The sequence below is a fragment of the Suricata suricatta genome, chromosome 7 (genome assembly GCF_006229205.1).
Source record: "Suricata suricatta isolate VVHF042 chromosome 7, meerkat_22Aug2017_6uvM2_HiC, whole genome shotgun sequence".
Taxonomy (NCBI): Eukaryota; Metazoa; Chordata; class Mammalia; order Carnivora; family Herpestidae; genus Suricata; species Suricata suricatta.
The window spans coordinates 29,879,460-29,897,375 of record NC_043706.1 but is presented as its reverse complement, the minus strand read 5'-3'; the positions used below and the strand labels follow the sequence as shown (position 1 = coordinate 29,897,375).

Sequence of the window (17,916 nt, the reverse complement as noted above, 5' to 3'; positions counted from 1 at the left end):
GGTTCCGGCCCCGCGGCCCCCACGGCCCCCGCGCCCAGCTCGGCCCTCGCGGCCCGCAGAGGACGGGGAGGAGGAGCCTCGGCCGGGCCCTAGCCTGCCGCAGCCCCCTCGGCGGCCATGGGGCAACCTGACTGCCGAGCTGGGCCGCTTCCGCGGCACCGTGCAAGACCTGGAGCGCCACCTGCGGGCTCATGGCTACCCACTGCGTGCCAACCAGACCTACGCGTCCGTGGCGCGCCACATCCACGAATACTTGCAGCGACGTCGGGCGGCGGCCGCCCCCATCGGCTCCCCTGCCCCCCCGCCCCGTCGCCCCCGCCCTACCGCCGACCCCGACCCCGGCACCTGGAAGCGGGACTCCAACCAGGGCATCTACGGCCTCTCGCCCGAAGGCGTCGATCGGGTGGCTGCGCCCCGCCACCCGAAGCCCGAGGTCCTGGGCAGTTCCGCAGACGGCGCACTGCTCGTGTCCCTTGACGGGCTCCGCGGCCACTTCGAGCGCGTGGTACTGCGCTGGCGGCCCCAGCCACCAGCAGAGGGCCCCGGCGGGGAGCTGACCGTGCCGGGCACCACGCGCACCGTCAGCCTACCCGACCTCAGGCCCGGCACCTCCTACCACGTGGAGGTCCACGGGGTGCGTGCAGGGCAGACCTCCAAGTCCTACGCCTTCATCACCACCACAGGTAGCATGGGCTGGGGACGCGGGACCACCCATCCCCTGCCCAGCCTCACCTGCCATTGGAGTCTGCATCCAAGAGTTCTCCCACTGCCTGGCTGCTCTGACCGCCACACACCCCCTCCCCTCGGCCTTCAAGCCCTACCTGGTCCAGACTCCAGGGGATCCTACGACAAAGCATGTTCTCCTGTGTCCCTAGAAGCCATCGCCACCCCAGGGTCCTCAGAGATACCCTGGGCCAGGGAGACCTGGTCATTAGGGTTCCCCAACACTTTGTCAGGATTGCCATCCTTGTTGAAGGGGTATTTGAGGGAAGGGGAGGGTCTGCAAAAACTCACTGGAGCAGTTTGGGTGGGGCACTGGCGTGAAACCAGCACTGTCCCACTCTGACTCACTGCGGTCAGGGTGGCAGAAGGCTGTTGTCAGTGGTTACCATTTTCCACAATTTCGCCTTGACCTCAAAGGGACACATGGGGACTGCTGGGGGCAGGGAGAGGTGATGGCCTTGAAGCCATCAGGCAGCTTGTGTCTGTGAGAGGTGAAACCACTGCTTCTTGAGCTGCCTTTCCAGACCTCCTGCCTCACTTCATGCTTGTCTCTTCCACAGGAACGGTGCCGGGCTCAGGGGAGGGGTGCTCTCTGGCTGCCCTGGGGACGGTTGTGGACCTGTTCTTCCCCCCTAGGGCCCAGATGCCACCTGAGCTGGATGTACCCCCCACACACCCTCTTTTCCCTCTCCTCACTACCCACTCTCCCCTTGCATCCGCCTTCCCTAACACCACATCTTTCTTCCAGGCTTCTCACTGCAGCACTAATGGAAGCCAAGACTGCCACCCAGTGGGAAGGGGATGTGCTTAGGGAAGGACATGGAAATCTGTGGGGCTGGGGGTCATAGGAGCCCTGTGAGGCCAGATTTCTTTCTTTTATTTATTGCCTGCAGGCCTGTCTGTTTAAGAATGTGGTGGAAAGGAGTGTTGGGAGGATGAGGTGGTCCAGTGAGTGCACTCAGTAGCAGAAAAGGGAGGGTCTATAGGCTCTGAGAGGCTAGAAGGCAGGACCTGAAGGCTGGGACTTCCTTTTTTGCTCTCATTCTCGACTCTCCTGTTTTCTCTCCCTGCCCCTTCCCAGGGTCCTCTCCCTCAGGCCTCTTGGGGACCACCGATGAGCCTCCTCCCTCAGGCCCTTCAACCACTCAAGGGGCCCGGGCCCCTGAACTACAGCAGCGCCCACAGGAACTAGGAGAGTTGAGGGTGCTGGGCAGAGACAAGACAGGGCACCTCCGCGTCGCTTGGACTGCTCAGCCTGACACGTTTGCCCACTTCCAGCTGCGCCTTCGGGTGCCCGAGGGGCCGGGGGCACATGAGGAGCTACTGCCTGGGGATGTCCGCCAGGCTCTGGTGCCCTCACCCCCTCCTGGAGTCCCTTATGAGCTGTCACTTCGTGGGGTCTCCCCAGAGGGCGAGTCCTCTGCGCCTCTTATCTACCAAGGCATTACAGGTATATCCTAAACTCTGTTCAGATTGGTGTCCTGAGGGTGGGGGCAGGGCTGGGCCATCGGGGCTTCCGAAGTGGGAGGGGATCGAAGGGCAGTGCTGGTGTTTGGGTTGGAATGGTAAGAGCAAACAAGGAGAGCAAAGGTTGGAGTTGAGGGTTCAGAGGAAAGAGGAATGGAGGGAGTCTTAGAGGAGTAACAGGGTGGGTAGGGCAGGAGAAAAGAAGATGGGAGGAAAAGCGTCAGAGAGTTTAGGACAGGGAGTCGAGGAGAGAGGCTGTACACTTCCGGTTCTCCACCTGCAGCTTTCTTTGCCTATGTCATCCCCAATTCCTGGTCACTCCTCTGCCCCTCCCACCCCATAGATCTCTCTGGGTAGGTGTGGGAAGGACTCTAGCCCTGAGATACTGACCCTTAGCCCCTTCTTCCCCTTCCTTTCCCCAGAGCCCCCGCCATCCCTTCACTGGGCATGCTAGGACAGTGGCCCGCCACCCCGGGAGCCTGGCCGGCAGTGGACAGTGCCCCATGGTCCCATCAGTGCTGGGGATGGAAGTTCTTTAGCATGGGCAACTCCACAGCCAGCAGGGCTTCAGAGATGGGTGAGGTCTGTGGAACCAGTGAGGGATAGGGCCCGGGCTTCCCGACTCTCGGGTTCCCTCCAGGTCCCTCTTTACGGGACTAGGGTAAGTCTCCCTCTGCCACTCCAGGTCAGGCTCGGCACTAGGAGAGAGGGTGGTGAGGGAGAGAAAAGTCCAAGTGGGTGGAGGAGTCTTCAGCGGTTCCAGAGCAGCAATGAGGAGGTTCTGACTCAGGAAGAACCAGGGCAGTCGGAGTAGGGGGGGGCGGTGCTGAAACTCCCTCAAAGGTCTCAGCGTGGAGAGGGACTGGGACTTTGTGAGGGATGGGGAGGCTAGCATGAGGGAAGGGCTAAAGCTCTCATTCCAGAACAGAGATGGCTGGCTACTCTTAGAGGGCTGAGGGTAGGGAAATGGAGGCTTTGAGGGAGGGAGCTGTCCAGGGAGGAGGGACCCAGTGGGCTGAGGAAAGGGAAGGAGACCAGGGACAAGGCAGTGATTGAGTCCACCTGCTTTACTTTTGTCCCCCACATTCCAGACAGGGATGGGGCAAAGCCTGGGAAGCCCTTGGCCCCGCCACATCTGGGCGAGCTGACAGCGACTGACATGGCCTCCAACTCCCTGCTCCTGCAATGGACGGTCCCTGAGGGCGAGTTTGACTCCTTCGTGATCCAGTACAAGGACAAGGACGGGCCCCAGGTTGTCCCTGTGGAGGGGTCCCAGCGCTCAGCCCTCATCACCAACCTGGACCTTGGCCGCAAGTACAAATTCGTGCTATATGGGCTCGTGGGCAAGAAGAGGCATGGCCCCCTGGTGGCTGAAGCCAAGATCTGTGAGTGAGAGCCGCCACACACTCCTACCCCTGTGCCCTGCGTGGTCTTGAAGGAGGTCTTCCCAGTGACCTCCGGGAAGGCTTGCTGGAGGCACTGGTGCCTGACATGAATCCTGAAGGGAATATAGTGGCAGGTGGGGCAGAGAGGTTGAGGAGGGCAGTGCAGACAGAGGGGGCCATGGAGAATGAGGTGGCAGTGAGTGTGGCCCTGTAGAATCCGTTTCCTCTGGATGGAGAGCAGGGCACCTGGAGAGCTGAAGGGGCTGGTCTTGTGTGTCTGAATGAGGAGCTTGGCACTCATTTGTGGGTCCCAGGGCACCTCTGAAGGGTTTTAAGCCGAGTGACATGATTTCATGCTTATCTTACAAATAACACCGAGGCTGAGGCTGCTGCGGAGAATAGCTGGAGAAGTGAGGTAAGAGCCAGCAGGACATGATGCTGGCCTGGCTGGAATGGCAGGAGTGAGGCTGGATGTAGGAGGTGAGGGACGATGAGGAGGCCCAGGCACTCCCCTGGTCTGGATCAGACAGTCCGACTCCCTGAGGCAAGGAAAAGCTGAGGTGAGGAACAGCAGCGTGAGCATTTAACTGTCAAATGTATTTCAGATGTTCTAAATGCATCATCACACTTATTGCCTACAGCAGCCCCGTGAGATGTGCCCCTTTTATAGATGAGGAGAGTCGAGGCACTGAGAGGGAGAGGGCACTCAAGCAGAAAGTGGTGGGGCTGTGGGGTTATCACTGCTGCCGTCGCAGTTCTGGAGAGCAGAGAGGAGACCTGAAGAGGGGGCGTGCGTGTCCTCAGTGCTGATGGGCAGGAGCCAGAGCGAGGCTCTAGGGGGTCAATAAGGGGGGCTGGAACCCTGGAGATGGACAGCACTCAGGGCCTGAGCCCAGGAAGAGGAGCATGCAGGGAGCCCAAGGAGGTGATCTGGGGAGAGGGGCACAGCCAGGGAGAGTGGTGTCCTAGATGCCAAAATGAAGGGCGTGGTCAGACATGTCAGATTCCATAAGAGTGAATCAGGGCTACAGAGCGTCCACAGGACTTAGCAGTGGCGAGGCCACCACTGACCCTGGTGAGAGCTGCCAATGGAGGGTGGAGCCGGATTGAGAGGGGGACAGAGGTGAGGACATGCCTACAACCAGTGTAGACCTCTCTTTCTGGAATCTGGGCAAGGAATAGAGAGCAAGGAGAAAGGGTGTAGGCTGGAGAGAGCTAGCAACCGAGGGGAGCTCATATAAATGCTGAGGGCACAGTGGCAGGAGTGAAGGGTTGGTGGTGCGGGGTGGGAAAGGAGAGCCTCCCACATTAAAACGCTCCAAAAATGGCACTTCCCTCTCTTGGAGGAGAGAGCAGCTAGTAGTTAGGCCTGGAAGCAGCAGAGATTGTCCTGGGAGGCTTCCTTGGCTACAGAGACACAGAAAGGGATGGCTGGGGTTCCTTCTCTCTGCAGTCCCTCACTAGGCTGCAGAGAGTCAGGGCTGCACTAGGTCATAAGGTGCTTTAGTGCCATTTAGAAGAAGGCATCCCTCCTCTAGTGAGCATAGCCCATTCAAGGGCACACAGCTTGGCAAGGAGAGGCTGGCTGGATTTTAGTGTCTTGACCCTCCCTCAGCCATGCACCTTTGTGCAGTGAACAACCTGTACAACCTCACCCAACATCCCTATGTGGGAGATGGATCTCCCTTCTTCTTTGACCTGTGTTCCTCCTTTTTCTCTACCCCTCCTCCCAGTGCCTCAGAGTGACCCCAGCCCAGTGACTCCACCCCGCCTGGGAAAGCTGTGGGTGACGGATCCCACCCCAGACTCGCTGCACCTCTCATGGACAGTCCCTGAGGGCCAGTTTGACTCCTTCGTGGTCCAATACAGGGACAGGAATGGACAGCCGCAGGTGGTGCCCGTGGAAGGGCCTGAACGCTCGGTTACTGTCTCCTCCCTGGACCCTGACCACAAGTACAGATTCACTCTGTTTGGGATTGCCAACAAGAAGCGGCATGGCCCCCTCACAGCTGATGGCACCACAGGTGAGGGGCAACTACCTAAGCTCCCACGTGACCCTTCCCAGCCTTCCACACACTTGCCCTCAGCCAGGAGCAAGCTGGGGCCTCCCAGTGAGATGGCTGACTCTGAATCCTGGCCCCACTCCCAGGCTGAGGGCTTGCCAGCCTCCTCTGTACTGCGGGGTCCCTTCCATCCCATTCAGCTGCTCCCCAAGGCCCAGAAGATGTATCATACCCTGGCTCTGCCGGGCTTCCCAGGAGTTCAGCACTCATGCTGATTGATTAGTGACCCACCCGCCAGGTGTGACAACCCATCCAAACCCCAAACCCTAATCTGGGGCTGCCACCAGAGCCCTCCGAATCCTCTTATTTACAGCCTCAGAGAAGAGAGAGGAGCTCCTCCAGCCGGAGTCTCCAGAGCGGCCCCTGCTGGGGGAACTGATGGTGACTCATGCGACCCCAGACTCCCTGGGACTGTCCTGGACAGTGACCCAGGGATCCTTCGACTCCTTCATGGTCCAGTACAAGGACGCGCAGGGGCAGTCCCAGGCAGTGCCAGTCAGGGGTGACGAGCGCGAGGTCACCATCCCTGGGCTGGAGTCCCACCGGAAGTATAAGATGAACCTCTATGGGCTTCATGGCAGGCAGCGTGTGGGACCTGTGTCTGTGGTGGCCGCCCCAGGTGAGTCAGGGCCACACAGGCCTCCCTCCACTCCAGTCCCCAGTACTCTGAGCTGGCCCTGGCCCTGGGACTCCTTCGTACGTCTCCCCACCTTCTCTTTCTGGGCCCCAGTTCTGCCAAGCCTCTACCCTCGACTTGCCCACGTCCCAGGACTTCTCACCTAGCCAGCAGCCTCAGCCCCGCTTCTCCACCTCCAGGAATAGGCCTCATTTTCCTCATTCCGAATGCCTGGAACTGTCCCTCTACCCCAGGCTGTTCTCCCCACAGATACCCTCAGCCACTATGTTCCTTCCCCTACCATGGCCTGGCTTGGGTTGCTGTTATATCTGAGCTTCTGACATCCGCTCCCTGCACCCTCCCACCCTTGCTTGCCCTGCTCAGTGCTGGCAGTTCCAAGGGACAAGAGTCCCATGTTTCCCCAGCTTCTTTCTGGCATGGAAAGGCCTCATCCAAGGCCCCCACATCCCTGATTCCCAGCCTGATTCCCAGCAGAGCAAAGAGCTCCCTCTCAGTCCCCCTACTTCCCCTCACTCCCCCACCTGTCCAGCAGAGCAAAGAGCTCCCTCTCAGTCCCCCTACTTCCCCTCACTCCCCCACCTGTCCAGCCTCCCCCTGGTCAGCACCGTTTCTGTGGTTATGGAGCATCATGGGTGGGAGCATGGGCTCTGAATCCAACTGCCTGGATTTTAATCCTGGACCTACAGTTTATTACCTTTGGGACCTTGGACAAATTACTAAATCTCTCTGTACCTCAACTTTCTCATCTGTCAAATGAGGATAATAATAGTCACTACTGCTTCACAGAGTCATTAGAATTACATCAGGTAATGTGCAAACATACATACTTAGAACAGTGCCTGGCACATCAAAACTAATAAGAATGAGCTGCTAGGGGGCACCTAAGTGGCTCAGCCAGTTAAGTGTCTGACTTTGGCTGAGGTCATGATCTCGCAGTCTGTAAGTTCGAGCCCTGCGTTGGGCTCTATACTGACCGCTCAGAGCCTGGAGCCCATTTTGGATTCTGTGTCTCCCTCTCTCTGCCCCCCACCCCCTACTCTCACTCTGTCTCTCTCAAAAATAAATAAACATTAAAACAAAAAGAATGAGTTACTAAGGGCACCTGGTGGCTCAGGTGGTTAGGCATCTGACTCTGGCTCAGGTCATGATCTCACGGTTCGTAGGTTTGAGCCCCGCATTAGGCTCCGCTGTTAGCACTTTATTTTTTTTAATTTTTATTTTTTAGTGTTTATTTATTTTTGAGACAGAGGGAGACAGAACATGAGTGGGGGAGTGGGGGAGGGGCAGAGAGAGGGAGACATAGAATTGAAGCAGGCTCCAGTCTCTGAGCTGTCAGCACAGAGCCTGACGTGGGGCTTGAACTCCTGAGCTGTGAGATCATGACCTGAACTGAAGTCAGACGCTTAACAGACTTGGTCACCCAGGGGCCCCGAGCAGAGCCCACTTTAGATCTTCTGTTCCCCAATCTCTCTGCCCCTCCCCTGCTTGTGCGCACACATACTCTCTCTCTCTCTCTCTCAAAATAAATAAATATTTAAAAATTTAAAAAAAAGAATGAGCTGCTATTTCTCCCTGATTCTCTCCCTTCCCAGTATCCTTTTGTTTCTCCTTTATCTCCCTACTTTGCCCATTGTTGCCTGCTCCCCCCTCAATCTCCTGTCCCCTGAGTAATACCCTATGGACCAGGGAGTGGGGTACAGAAGCCAGTCTCCCCTCTCCACGGAGCTTCAGCAAAGACCTAGTTGCCAGACAGTGGGTAGGTGCTCTCAGGGCTGTGATTCTAGACCAGCCGGGGAAGAGCATGGCTACCCAAACCTTTCTTCCACCCTTGTCTGAAGTAGAAGGAGGGACCGGGCCATCCAGGGAGGCCTCAGCCAAGGCACATCCTGTCTGGTGTCCTGATAAGTGGGGTGGGGGCAGCTGGAAAGCCCCAGGGAGGTGCTGGAGCTGTAAGGGAAGAAGGCAGATGGGAAGAGGCCTTACTGCCCCTTGATTTCAGCACTGTCGGAGGACATGGGAGATAGTTCCTCAGAGTTTCCTCTCTTCCCATCTCAGCTCTTCTCTCAGGCATGAGGGGCACCCCCACCCCCACAGAATCCACCAGCACAGTTCCTGCCAGCAGTACCTACAGGGGTCAAGGGCCTCTCTCAACTCCGTCCAATGAGTTACTGAATGGCTAATACAAACGCTACCTGAACCCCAAAGCCTATGGCTTGAGGGCTTTATTTGCTGGATATACTTTATTGTCATAATTAACCAACTAAGCAAGTCAGGCCGTAAGTTTGTATCCTCATCTCTTCTCTCAGCCCCCCGGGAGGTTATGGAGGAGCCACCCAGCCCCACCGAGGTGGAGGACACCCCCAGCCCCACAGAACCCAGCACGGAGGCCCCAGAGGCCCCCGAGGAGCCCCTGCTGGGGGAGCTGACAGTGACAGGATCCTCCCCAGACTCTCTGAGCCTCTCATGGACCGTCCCCCAGGGCCGCTTCGACTCCTTCACTGTCCAGTTCAAGGACAGGGACGAGCGGCCCCAGGTGATGCGTGTCGGGGGTGAGGAGAGTGAGGTGACCGTCGGGGGCCTGGAGCCGGGGCGCAAGTACAAGATGCACCTGTATGGCCTGCACAGGGGGCGGCGCTGGGGCCCCGTGTCCACCGTGGGCGTGACCGGTGAGTGAGAGCTGGGGCCTGCTTCCTTTTCCTCCCGCCAGTAGCCCCCAGCCTTCCTGTGGCCATTGCTCTCCCTTGCTGCAGTGGTAGCATGACCCCTCCGCCCCCTCCCACCCTGCCTCCTGCCGGCGAGCGCGGGAGGGGAGGACCTCCAAAGAGCAGTTCGCGGGGGACTGGGCTATAACCAGCCTTGTGACCTTTAGCAGTTTTAAACTTTCTGTGCCTGTTTCCTCGTGTGTAAAATGAGGACAGTAACAGTCACCCTGCAGCCACAAAGATGATCATGATTATCCTGAGTCTGGGGTCTCCTCTGTCCTCTTTGGCTGTTTCAGCTGCTTAGATGGTCAGATGTGCATGAGACATGGGGCCTCTCCATCAGTAGCTGGAAACTTTCTTTACCACTCATACAGTGATTGACTTTGGAGCAAAGAAGGACATCCCTTGCACACCCTGTCTCGGGCCCAGGTACAGGGACACCTGGGCACCACAGACGACCCTGCCTAGGGAATCTGGGTGCCAGAATCAAGGCAGACCTCTGGGACTTTGGATTCTCCTGCTGACTTGCCCAGCTTGGTCACGGAAAGGGGCCTCTCTTTTCCCTTTGCTAACTGAAACAGACATGCCTTTTTCAAGACACACCTTTTCCAACTTTTACTCTAAGGAGAAAGATTAAACGCTTAAAAGCAGAGAAACAAGTTTTCAGAGCATGGTTTCTGTACTCCCACAAGGCCCAACCTCACAGTGACTTGGGTGGCTTCTACTCCTAATTTCTTTTTGTTCTTCAGTTATCCCTGAGCGTAGGGAGAGGGGAAAGCCACCTCGAGTCACTGTCATTCGGGCCTGAAGTGGCAAGGTGGAGGCTTGTGCCAAGCCCAGAATGTGTTGTGAGGGTTTCTTTTAGGGTGATCCTTGGTCTGCTGTCTGTCCCAGGAAGCCACACGGGGCTCTGTGAGTCCCTGTCCCTAAGTCCCTGGGTGAGGATGATCTGTGTTGAGCGCTAACTAAGGCAGTACAGTAAAAGGAAGTTGAGTTTGGGAATTTGACAAATCAAGTTCTATTTATGGCTTCCCTGGTTCTTAGCTTTGTGATCAAACGTGATGTCCATTATCAGAGCAAGAAAGTGATGGGTAGCTGGAGCCTGCTGAGCTGACTAAGGGGCTGTGCCTGGCATGTAGCACATGTTGTACCACTGCCAGGAGAAAATACGTATACAGCCTGTTAGAAACATTTCTAGGGACGCCTGGGTGGCTCAGTCAGTTAAGTGTCGGACTCTTGATCTCAGCTCAGGTCTTGATCTCAGGGTCGTGAATTTGAGCCCTGCATTGGGCTCCATGCTGGGTGTGAAACATACTGAAAGAAGGAAAGAGGGGCGCCTGGGTAGCTCAGTCAGTTAAGCGTCCAACTTCGGCTCAGGTCATGATCTCACGGTTTGTGGGTTCGAGTTCTGCGTCGGGCTCTATGCTGACAGCTAGCTCAGAGCCTGGAACCTGTCTTCAGATTCTGTATCTCCCTCTCTCTCTGACCCTCTCCTGCTCATGCTGTCTCTCTCTGTCTCTCAAAAATCAATAAAAAACATTAATAAAAAATTTTTTGAAGGAAGGAAAGAAAGAAAGAGTAAGAAAAAAAGAAAGGAAGGAAGAAAGAAAGAAAGAAGTGAGTGAGGGAGGACAGGAAGGACAGAAAGGAAGGGAGAAAGAGAAAGGGAAGGAGGAAGGAAGAAAGAAAGGGAGAAAAGAAACATTTCTTTTTTTTTAATTAAAAAATTTTTAATGTTTATTTAATTTTGAGAGAGAGAGAGAGCACATGAACGGGGAAGGGGCAAAGAGAGAGGGAGACACAGAATCTGAAGCAGGCTCCAGGCTCCGAGCTGTCAGCACAGAGCCTGATGTGGGGCTCAAACCCACGAACCGTGTGATCATGACCTGAGCCTAAGTCAGTCGCTTAACCGATTGAGCCACCCAGATGCCCCAAGAAATATTTCTAAATTAGAAAAAGATTATGTCAAATGCAACATGGCACTGCCATGTCCATGGGTAGTTAGAATTCTACCTTCTCCAGGTAAGCCAAGCCACAACAATAAGGTTTATTTGATGGTGAGGGACAGTTTCTCTTCCTTATGGAAAGACCAGGCAATGGTTGCTACAGGAACTATCAGAGCTCAAAGGAACACGAAATACAATACCAGCTCTCATACCTGGTACCTAGTAGATGCAGCCACTCCCACCCACCTTCAGCTGCCTTCAGTGCTGCCCTCGCCGCTCAGACTCATTTCTGTCTTTCTGAGGCCTCACCAACAGCACATTTTTAAAGCAGGTTTTATCTGTCTGGAGCCTAGTCTTATCCTCTTGCAGATGCCAGAGGAAACAGCTCTTGGGAACCACACCCAGCAACCCCCTCCACTGTTTTACTTCTTGGGACCACCTTCCAGGTTCGGTCACTATTGAGGAATGCCACCCACACTCGCCTGACTCTGGGGCAGTGGGGACCAACAGGTTCTGAGCTCGGCCTTTCCCAGCAGAGTCGCGCAGACCACTCAGTAACTTAACAGACATTTGCGGAGCACCCACAGTGTGCCAGGTGCTGGGGACACAGCCATGAGCAAGGCAAAGCCCCTGCCTGTGGCGCTCAGACACCAAACTGCACAAATGTGTCAGTGCTACCGGACATGACAGGGATTAGCCCTGGAGAGAAAAGCAAAGTCCAGCAGGCGAGATGGTGTATGGGTGGAAGGGGGTAGGAAATGGCCTCTTTGAGGGAAGACCTGAAGGAAGGAGAGGATGAGGCACATGAGCCTTTGGGAAAAGATCCAGAGCAGAGGGAAAGTGCCCTGACCATCTGTGGACAAGCCAGGAATGTTTGGAATGGGGGGAGGGAGTATGTGAGAGATTATTAATCATGTGGGACCTCAGAGGCCATTGTTAGGACTTGGCTTTTGCCCTGAGTGAGATGGAAGTCCTTTTGGAAACAGGCTCTGACTAACAGTAATCAGAGGCAGGGTGAAGGTGGAGGAGGGAGATGATTTAGGAGACTCGGGTAGTCCAGTAAGAGCCAGTGGTGCTGGAAGATGGCAGCAGGAGCGGAGTTAGTGAGGGGTGTCAACTGTGAAGGGGGGTGACAACAGAACTTCCTCACAGGCTAGATGTGGGGTGTGAGAGGACTCGGACAATGCCTAGAATGAAGCTTCGCCAAGCTGGGGACGCTGTGGACTGAGCAGGTGTGGGGGAAGTCCGGGAGCCTGGTTTTGGACTTAATGTGTTTGAGACACAGACCAGGCACCCAATGAAGATGCCAGGCAAACACGAGTCTGTGGGTCCCGGGGGATGGGGGGTTGGGTGAGGGGAGGGCTTGGAGCCATTGACACGGGGAAGTTCGGCAGCTTTCCCAGAGCCTCAGTGACAGTGAACACCCCTCCCTGGCCCCAGCACCACCCCAGATCCTGGCGGGGACTGAGTGAGGGGCTGGGGCCAGACAGATGTTGCCAAATTCGTGTAGTTTTACATCAGAGCACCTGGTGGGCACCACAAAAACAGCAGACATAACTACTAACCCGGGAAAGAGGGGCTTTTCCCCACGGCCTCCCTCCGTCTCTGTGTTAGCTCCACAACCTGAAGAGACTCCAGCCACGGAGCACCCCCTGGAGCCACAGCTGGGAGAGCTGACAGTGACAGATGTGACCCCCAACTCTGTGGGTCTCGCGTGGACAGTCCCAGAGGGCCAGTTTGACTCCTTCATGGTCCAGTACAAGGACAGGGACGGGCAGCCCCAGGAGGTGCCTGTGGCCGCAGACCAGCATGAGGTCACCATCCCCGGACTGGAGCCTGCACGCAAATACAAGATGAACTTCTATGGGCTACATGGTGGCCAGCGTGTGGGCCCCCTCTCTGTGGTAGCTGCGACCGGTGAGTGAGCAGGGGTGAGGCAGTCCGCATCCCTGGTTACCCAGAATCCCCCCCACCCCACAACCCTCCCTGAGAGCCTGCCTCAGTGGCCTCCATAGGTCCTTCCTGAGGTCACAGGCACCTTAGTCTGATCCCTGACCTCTTGGCTTCTTCCCCAGGCTAGAACCTTCCCTGCTCTCCCAGTCCCCATCTCCATTCTGCCCTTTCCCCTGGGCAGAAATGTCTAGCTTCCATCTGATCTCAGTCCAGTTGCAGACTGTCTCCCCTGATTGTGCACAGCTGTTCCCTTCCTTTCTCTTTAAAACCCTGCTGTGACCTGGACACAGCTGCCACCTCCCCCTGATGCCCTTTTTTTTTAGTTGAGCTTAAATGGCACACATCCCTTGAATCTCTTCCCAGAGGCCCTTAGCACCCTGGGTGCCCTTGTTCTTGGCTTCCTGGGCAAAGGTTGCCACCATTTTTCTGCCACAGTTTCTGGTGAAACCCCTGGATCCCTCTCAGAGCAATGTTTTATTATTTTTTTAAATTAAGTTTATTTTTTTAAGTTAGTTTATTTGAGAGAAACAGAGTGAGCGGGGGCAGGGCAGAGAGAGAGAGGACAGAGGATCCAAAGCAGGCTCCATGTAGATAGCCGAGAGCCCGACGTGAGGCTCGAACCTGTGATCTCAAGATCACGACCTGAACTGAAGCCAGACTCTCAACTGACTGAGCTACCCAGGTGCCCCTCAAAGCAGTGTTTTAAAATCTATAAAATGAATGCATAGGATTACAGAGGAAGCCACCAAAATATTTTAAATTCAAATTTATCATTTAGTAATACAGAAACTTCTTTATTCATTCATTAAATAATAAGACTTAGGGGAATGTATAATAACATACCATGTTTAGAAGTAATTGGTAATGAGTATAAATGGTATTTTGAAGTTTCTGTAGTAATTCTAAGGTGAGGGGAAAGCATCTGTTGATTTTTAACGGTGACAAAATCACAAGTACTGCTGGTCCCACAGTGGGTGGTCACCTATATTCATCATTGAAGGAAATGCTACATTTCAGTTAAAGGTCAAGGAAAATATGATGTAACACTTTCTCATCTTAGTTTAAGGCTCCCTTGAGGCCCTGGGAGCCCAGAAGTTCAAGGAGGAAGTTCTCCTGCCCAAGATCTCAGCCATGTTCTTTGTTTTCCTGGATCCTAGCTCCCCTCCCCCCAGTCCCAGCCACAGAGTCCCCCCAAGAGCCACGCCTGGGGGAGCTGACAGTGACAGACCTGACCCCAAACTCCGTGAGCCTTTCGTGGACGGTCCCTGAGGGGGAATTCGACTCCTTCGTGGTCCAGTACAAGGACAGGGACGGGCAGCCCCGGGTGGTGCCTGTGGCCGCAGACCAGCTCCAGGTCACCGTCCCCGGCCTGAAGCCCAGTAGGAAATACAAGTTCCTGCTCTTTGGGATTCAAGATGGGAAAAGACGCAGCCCAGTCTCTGTGGAGGCAAAGACAGGTGAGAGCCCCCAGACCCCCAGCAGTCTCCCCACCCTTCTTCACACTGCCTGATCTCTTTCCTTCTGCTGGCCTTCCCTTTGTCCATCTCTTCTGATTCATCTGAAAAGCCATACTGCCTGCTCCAATTCAAGGAAAACGAGTCCATTCCGAGGTCTGCTCTGCAGGTTGATTTTTCATCTCCTCTCATAATTTCTACTTCTGTTTAATGGGAGAAACCCTTTCAGGACCCTTCCTGGAAGGTGGGAGAGACTGGGGGTACCGGGGGAGGGGTGAAGGGAACCAGGAGCCCTTTCCGCTTGCCTAGGCCTTGCAGCCATCAGCCTTGTGCAGCGGTCACCTCCTGAGAGTTTTTCTGTCACCCAGTTTCTTATCCCACTGTCCCATCGTGTCCCCTATCTGCCGGCCACAGAAGACCCTTTTCCTCCTGTGCCCTCTTCCTGGAGCCTTGGAAATTGGGAACCAGAGGAGTGCAGGGCTGGCTGCCCGGCCAGTCTCAGTCCATTCCAGCCCAGCTGTGCCCTTTTCCTGGGTTTCAGTCCAGGCCCTCCCCTACCCCTGGGGGCTCCCTGATGCCAGAAAACTCTAGCAATAACAATGCTGTCAGCATTCTCCCTGGCCAACAAGGCAGTGGGCCAGCTCCTTCTCAGGCCTCAGGATGGAACAAAGACCAGATCCGTTCTCCATGTGAGCTCCCCTTCTTCATCCGCCCCACCAAGTAGTCAGCCCCCACTCCTCTCCCAAGTCTGTGAGGGCCCCTTCATCATAACATCCTGCTTTCCCACCTGCTGTCTGCACTCACTGGGGATCTCTTGTCCCCTCTGATGTCCCCAGGACCCTCAGATTTCCCCAGGGGTCAGTCAGATCACAAAGGCCTCTTGGTGAAAGAAAACAAGTGAACCAAGCTGCACCATGCTAGGAAAATAGTCCTTAATAGGTGGGAAGAGTCTGGAAAGTCAGAGGAATAAGATAAGCAGGAAGCTAGGGATTCTTTTTTCCCCAGAGATGTCACACTGGCTAAGTGGAGGGAGGCATGGGCCAGTTGGGGATCGTGGCGGAGATGGGAGGGTGATGGAAATATTTTGGGGAAGCACTGATCATTTGGGCAGTCTTGGGTTTTTCCAGCTCTAGCGGAAAGTAGTCAGAGTCATTCTGGAAAAAAATAAACATAAGAAAAATAAACATAAGAATCTTTCCACTCTTTCAACTGCCCAAGGTGATGCCAGCCTTGGGGCCCCGCCCCGCCTTGGGGAGCTGCGGGTGACAGATCCCACCCTGGACTCTCTGCGCCTCTCCTGGACAGTTGCTGAGGGGGACTTTGACTCCTTTGTGGTCCAGTACAAGGACAAGGATGGGCCCCGAGTAGTGCCCGTGGAGGGCCACGAACGCTCGGTCACCATCACCCCTCTGGACACTGGCCGAAAGTACAGATTCCTCCTTTATGGGCTGCTGGGCAAGAGGCGCCACGGCCCCCTCACTGCTGAGGTCACCACAGGTGAGAGCGTCTCCGGCAGGGCCAGGTCTGCTCCCGTAGGTGCCCCAGGGAAGGCATCAGCACCCTGTCGGGCCAGAGAAGCAGGTGGCCACTTGCGGTGGCTGCTATCACAGTTGTTACTCTCCTTGCACAGTCCCATGGCACCGGCCCCACAGGACTCAGCCATGGCCAAGCCCTGTCTGCAGACCTCTCAGTCCTGCCCCTGGAGGTCACCCAGACTACCAGAAACAGCTCAGCTCTTTCCTTTCTGTCTCCATCTCAGAGATCCGGAGTCCTGTGGACGATGCTAAAGCAAAGCATCCCCCAAAGCCCCGTCTTGGGGAGGAGCTCTGGGTGACCAGCGTGACCCCAGACTCTGTGAGCCTCTCGTGGACAGTTCCTGAGGGTCAGTTTGACTCCTTTGTGGTCCAGTACAAGGACAGGGAGGGGCAGCCGCAGGTGGTGCCCATGGAGGGCCACCTCAGGGAGGTCAGCATCCCGGGCCTGGACCCAGCCCGCAGGTATAAGCTGCTACTCTACGGGCTGCACCAGGGCAGGCGTGTGGGTCCCATCTCGGCCATCGCCGTGACCGGTGAGTAGGCTGTCCCTCCTCCTGGCATCAGCTCCCCTGGCCTGACCAAGCCAGGGGATTTCTGAGCTTCCTATTTCCCTTCTTTTAGTGGAAGAGATCAGGTTTATGGAGGCATAATTTGCATACAATTTTGTGTGAACAATGCATGTTAGTAAATGTCTAAGTCCTAAAACCATTGCCACAACTGAAATATAAAACATTCCCATTGACCCAGGAAACCCATTTCCTCATGCCCCTTTGCAATCAGTTCTCTCAAACTCAGCCTCTGGCAGCCACTAATTGTTTTCTCTCCTTATAGTTTTGCCGCTGTAAGTATCTCTTTTAACAAAATCATACAATGCATATTCTGTGCTTGGTTTCTAACACAGCATAATCATCTGGAAATTCAACCCCCTGTATCATAGTTAGTCCTTTTTATTACCACATTTCCTCTTTCCCTCTTTCTTTTTTCTTGGAGAGTTTGCAGTGACAGACCAGTCACCCATCTCTCCCTGTCTCTCTGAACCAGCCTCCAGGGAAGATATTGAAACTGAGGCCACAGGTCCTCCAGGGCCGGAGCCCCGCCTAGGGGAGGTGACTGTGGAGGAAGCCACACCAGACACCTTGCATCTCTCCTGGTCAGTGGTGGAGGGAGATTTTGACTCCTTTGAGGTCCAGTACACTGACAAAGATGGGCAACTCCAAGTAGTCAAGTTAGATGGTGACCAGAATGACATCATTCTCACTGGCTTGGAACCTGACCACAGATACCTGGTGACCCTATATGGCTTCCATGGCCAGCAGCGTGTGGGTCCTACCCACATTGAGGCCTTGACAGGTGAGCAGGGAGAGCTCTGCTAACTCTCCAAATGGCTGTGAAAGCCCAGAGGAGAGCAAAGGCCCCCGTGGTCATCCTGCCTATCTCTCAGGTCCTTCCCTCTCTCTCTCTCTCTCTCTCTCTCTCTCCTGTCTATGTTCAGTGCAAAGGGAAGAGGAGGATGAACCTTCACAACCTCCCATCAAGCCGCGCCTGGGGCAGCTGGCAGTGACAGACGCCACCCCCGACTCCCTGCACCTCTCCTGGACGGTCCCCGAGGGCCAGTTTGACCACTTCCTGGTCCAGTACAAGAACGGGGATGGGCAGCCCAAGGCAGTCAGGGTGCCAGGGAATGAGGACCAGGTCACCATCTCAGGCCTGGAACCAGACCACAAGTACAAGATGAACCTGTATGGCTTCCATGATGGCCAGCGCATGGGCCCCGTCTCTGCCTTTGGGGTGACAGGTGAGTGGGTGGGGGAATCCCCAGGTGGGGCCAGCCAGGGGATCACCTCTCTCTGGTGATGAGTGAGTGGAGTGCAGGAGGTCCCTTTGCTGGGGGCTGAGCCTTGGTGCCTCTTGAGCCTCCCCCTGGGCACCAAGGGGTCCACCTGGGCAGAGAAGGGCCCCATGAGCTGTGCTGGTGGCTGTCCAGGGTTCCCCACAGCTGGCCCTGAAGGCTCCCCAGCATGTTTGTGAGATGTCATCTGAGCAAGCCCCCC

At 55.6% G+C, this 17,916-nt stretch overlaps 1 protein-coding gene across 1 annotated transcript in view; it reads left to right on the top strand.

Annotated features, from left to right (window-relative positions):
• Positions 1 to 17,916, top strand: part of TNXB (tenascin XB) — a 53,899-nt gene that overhangs the window by 17,954 nt on the left and 18,029 nt on the right. Inside the window, 11 exon segments of the mRNA XM_029943153.1 lie at positions 1,805 to 2,173; positions 3,282 to 3,575; positions 5,309 to 5,599; positions 5,952 to 6,257; positions 8,582 to 8,941; positions 12,538 to 12,840; positions 14,034 to 14,333; positions 15,549 to 15,827; positions 16,090 to 16,398; positions 16,907 to 17,215; positions 17,358 to 17,660. Of these exon segments, the coding sequence (XP_029799013.1) occupies positions 1,805 to 2,173; positions 3,282 to 3,575; positions 5,309 to 5,599; positions 5,952 to 6,257; positions 8,582 to 8,941; positions 12,538 to 12,840; positions 14,034 to 14,333; positions 15,549 to 15,827; positions 16,090 to 16,398; positions 16,907 to 17,215; positions 17,358 to 17,660 (3,423 nt within the window).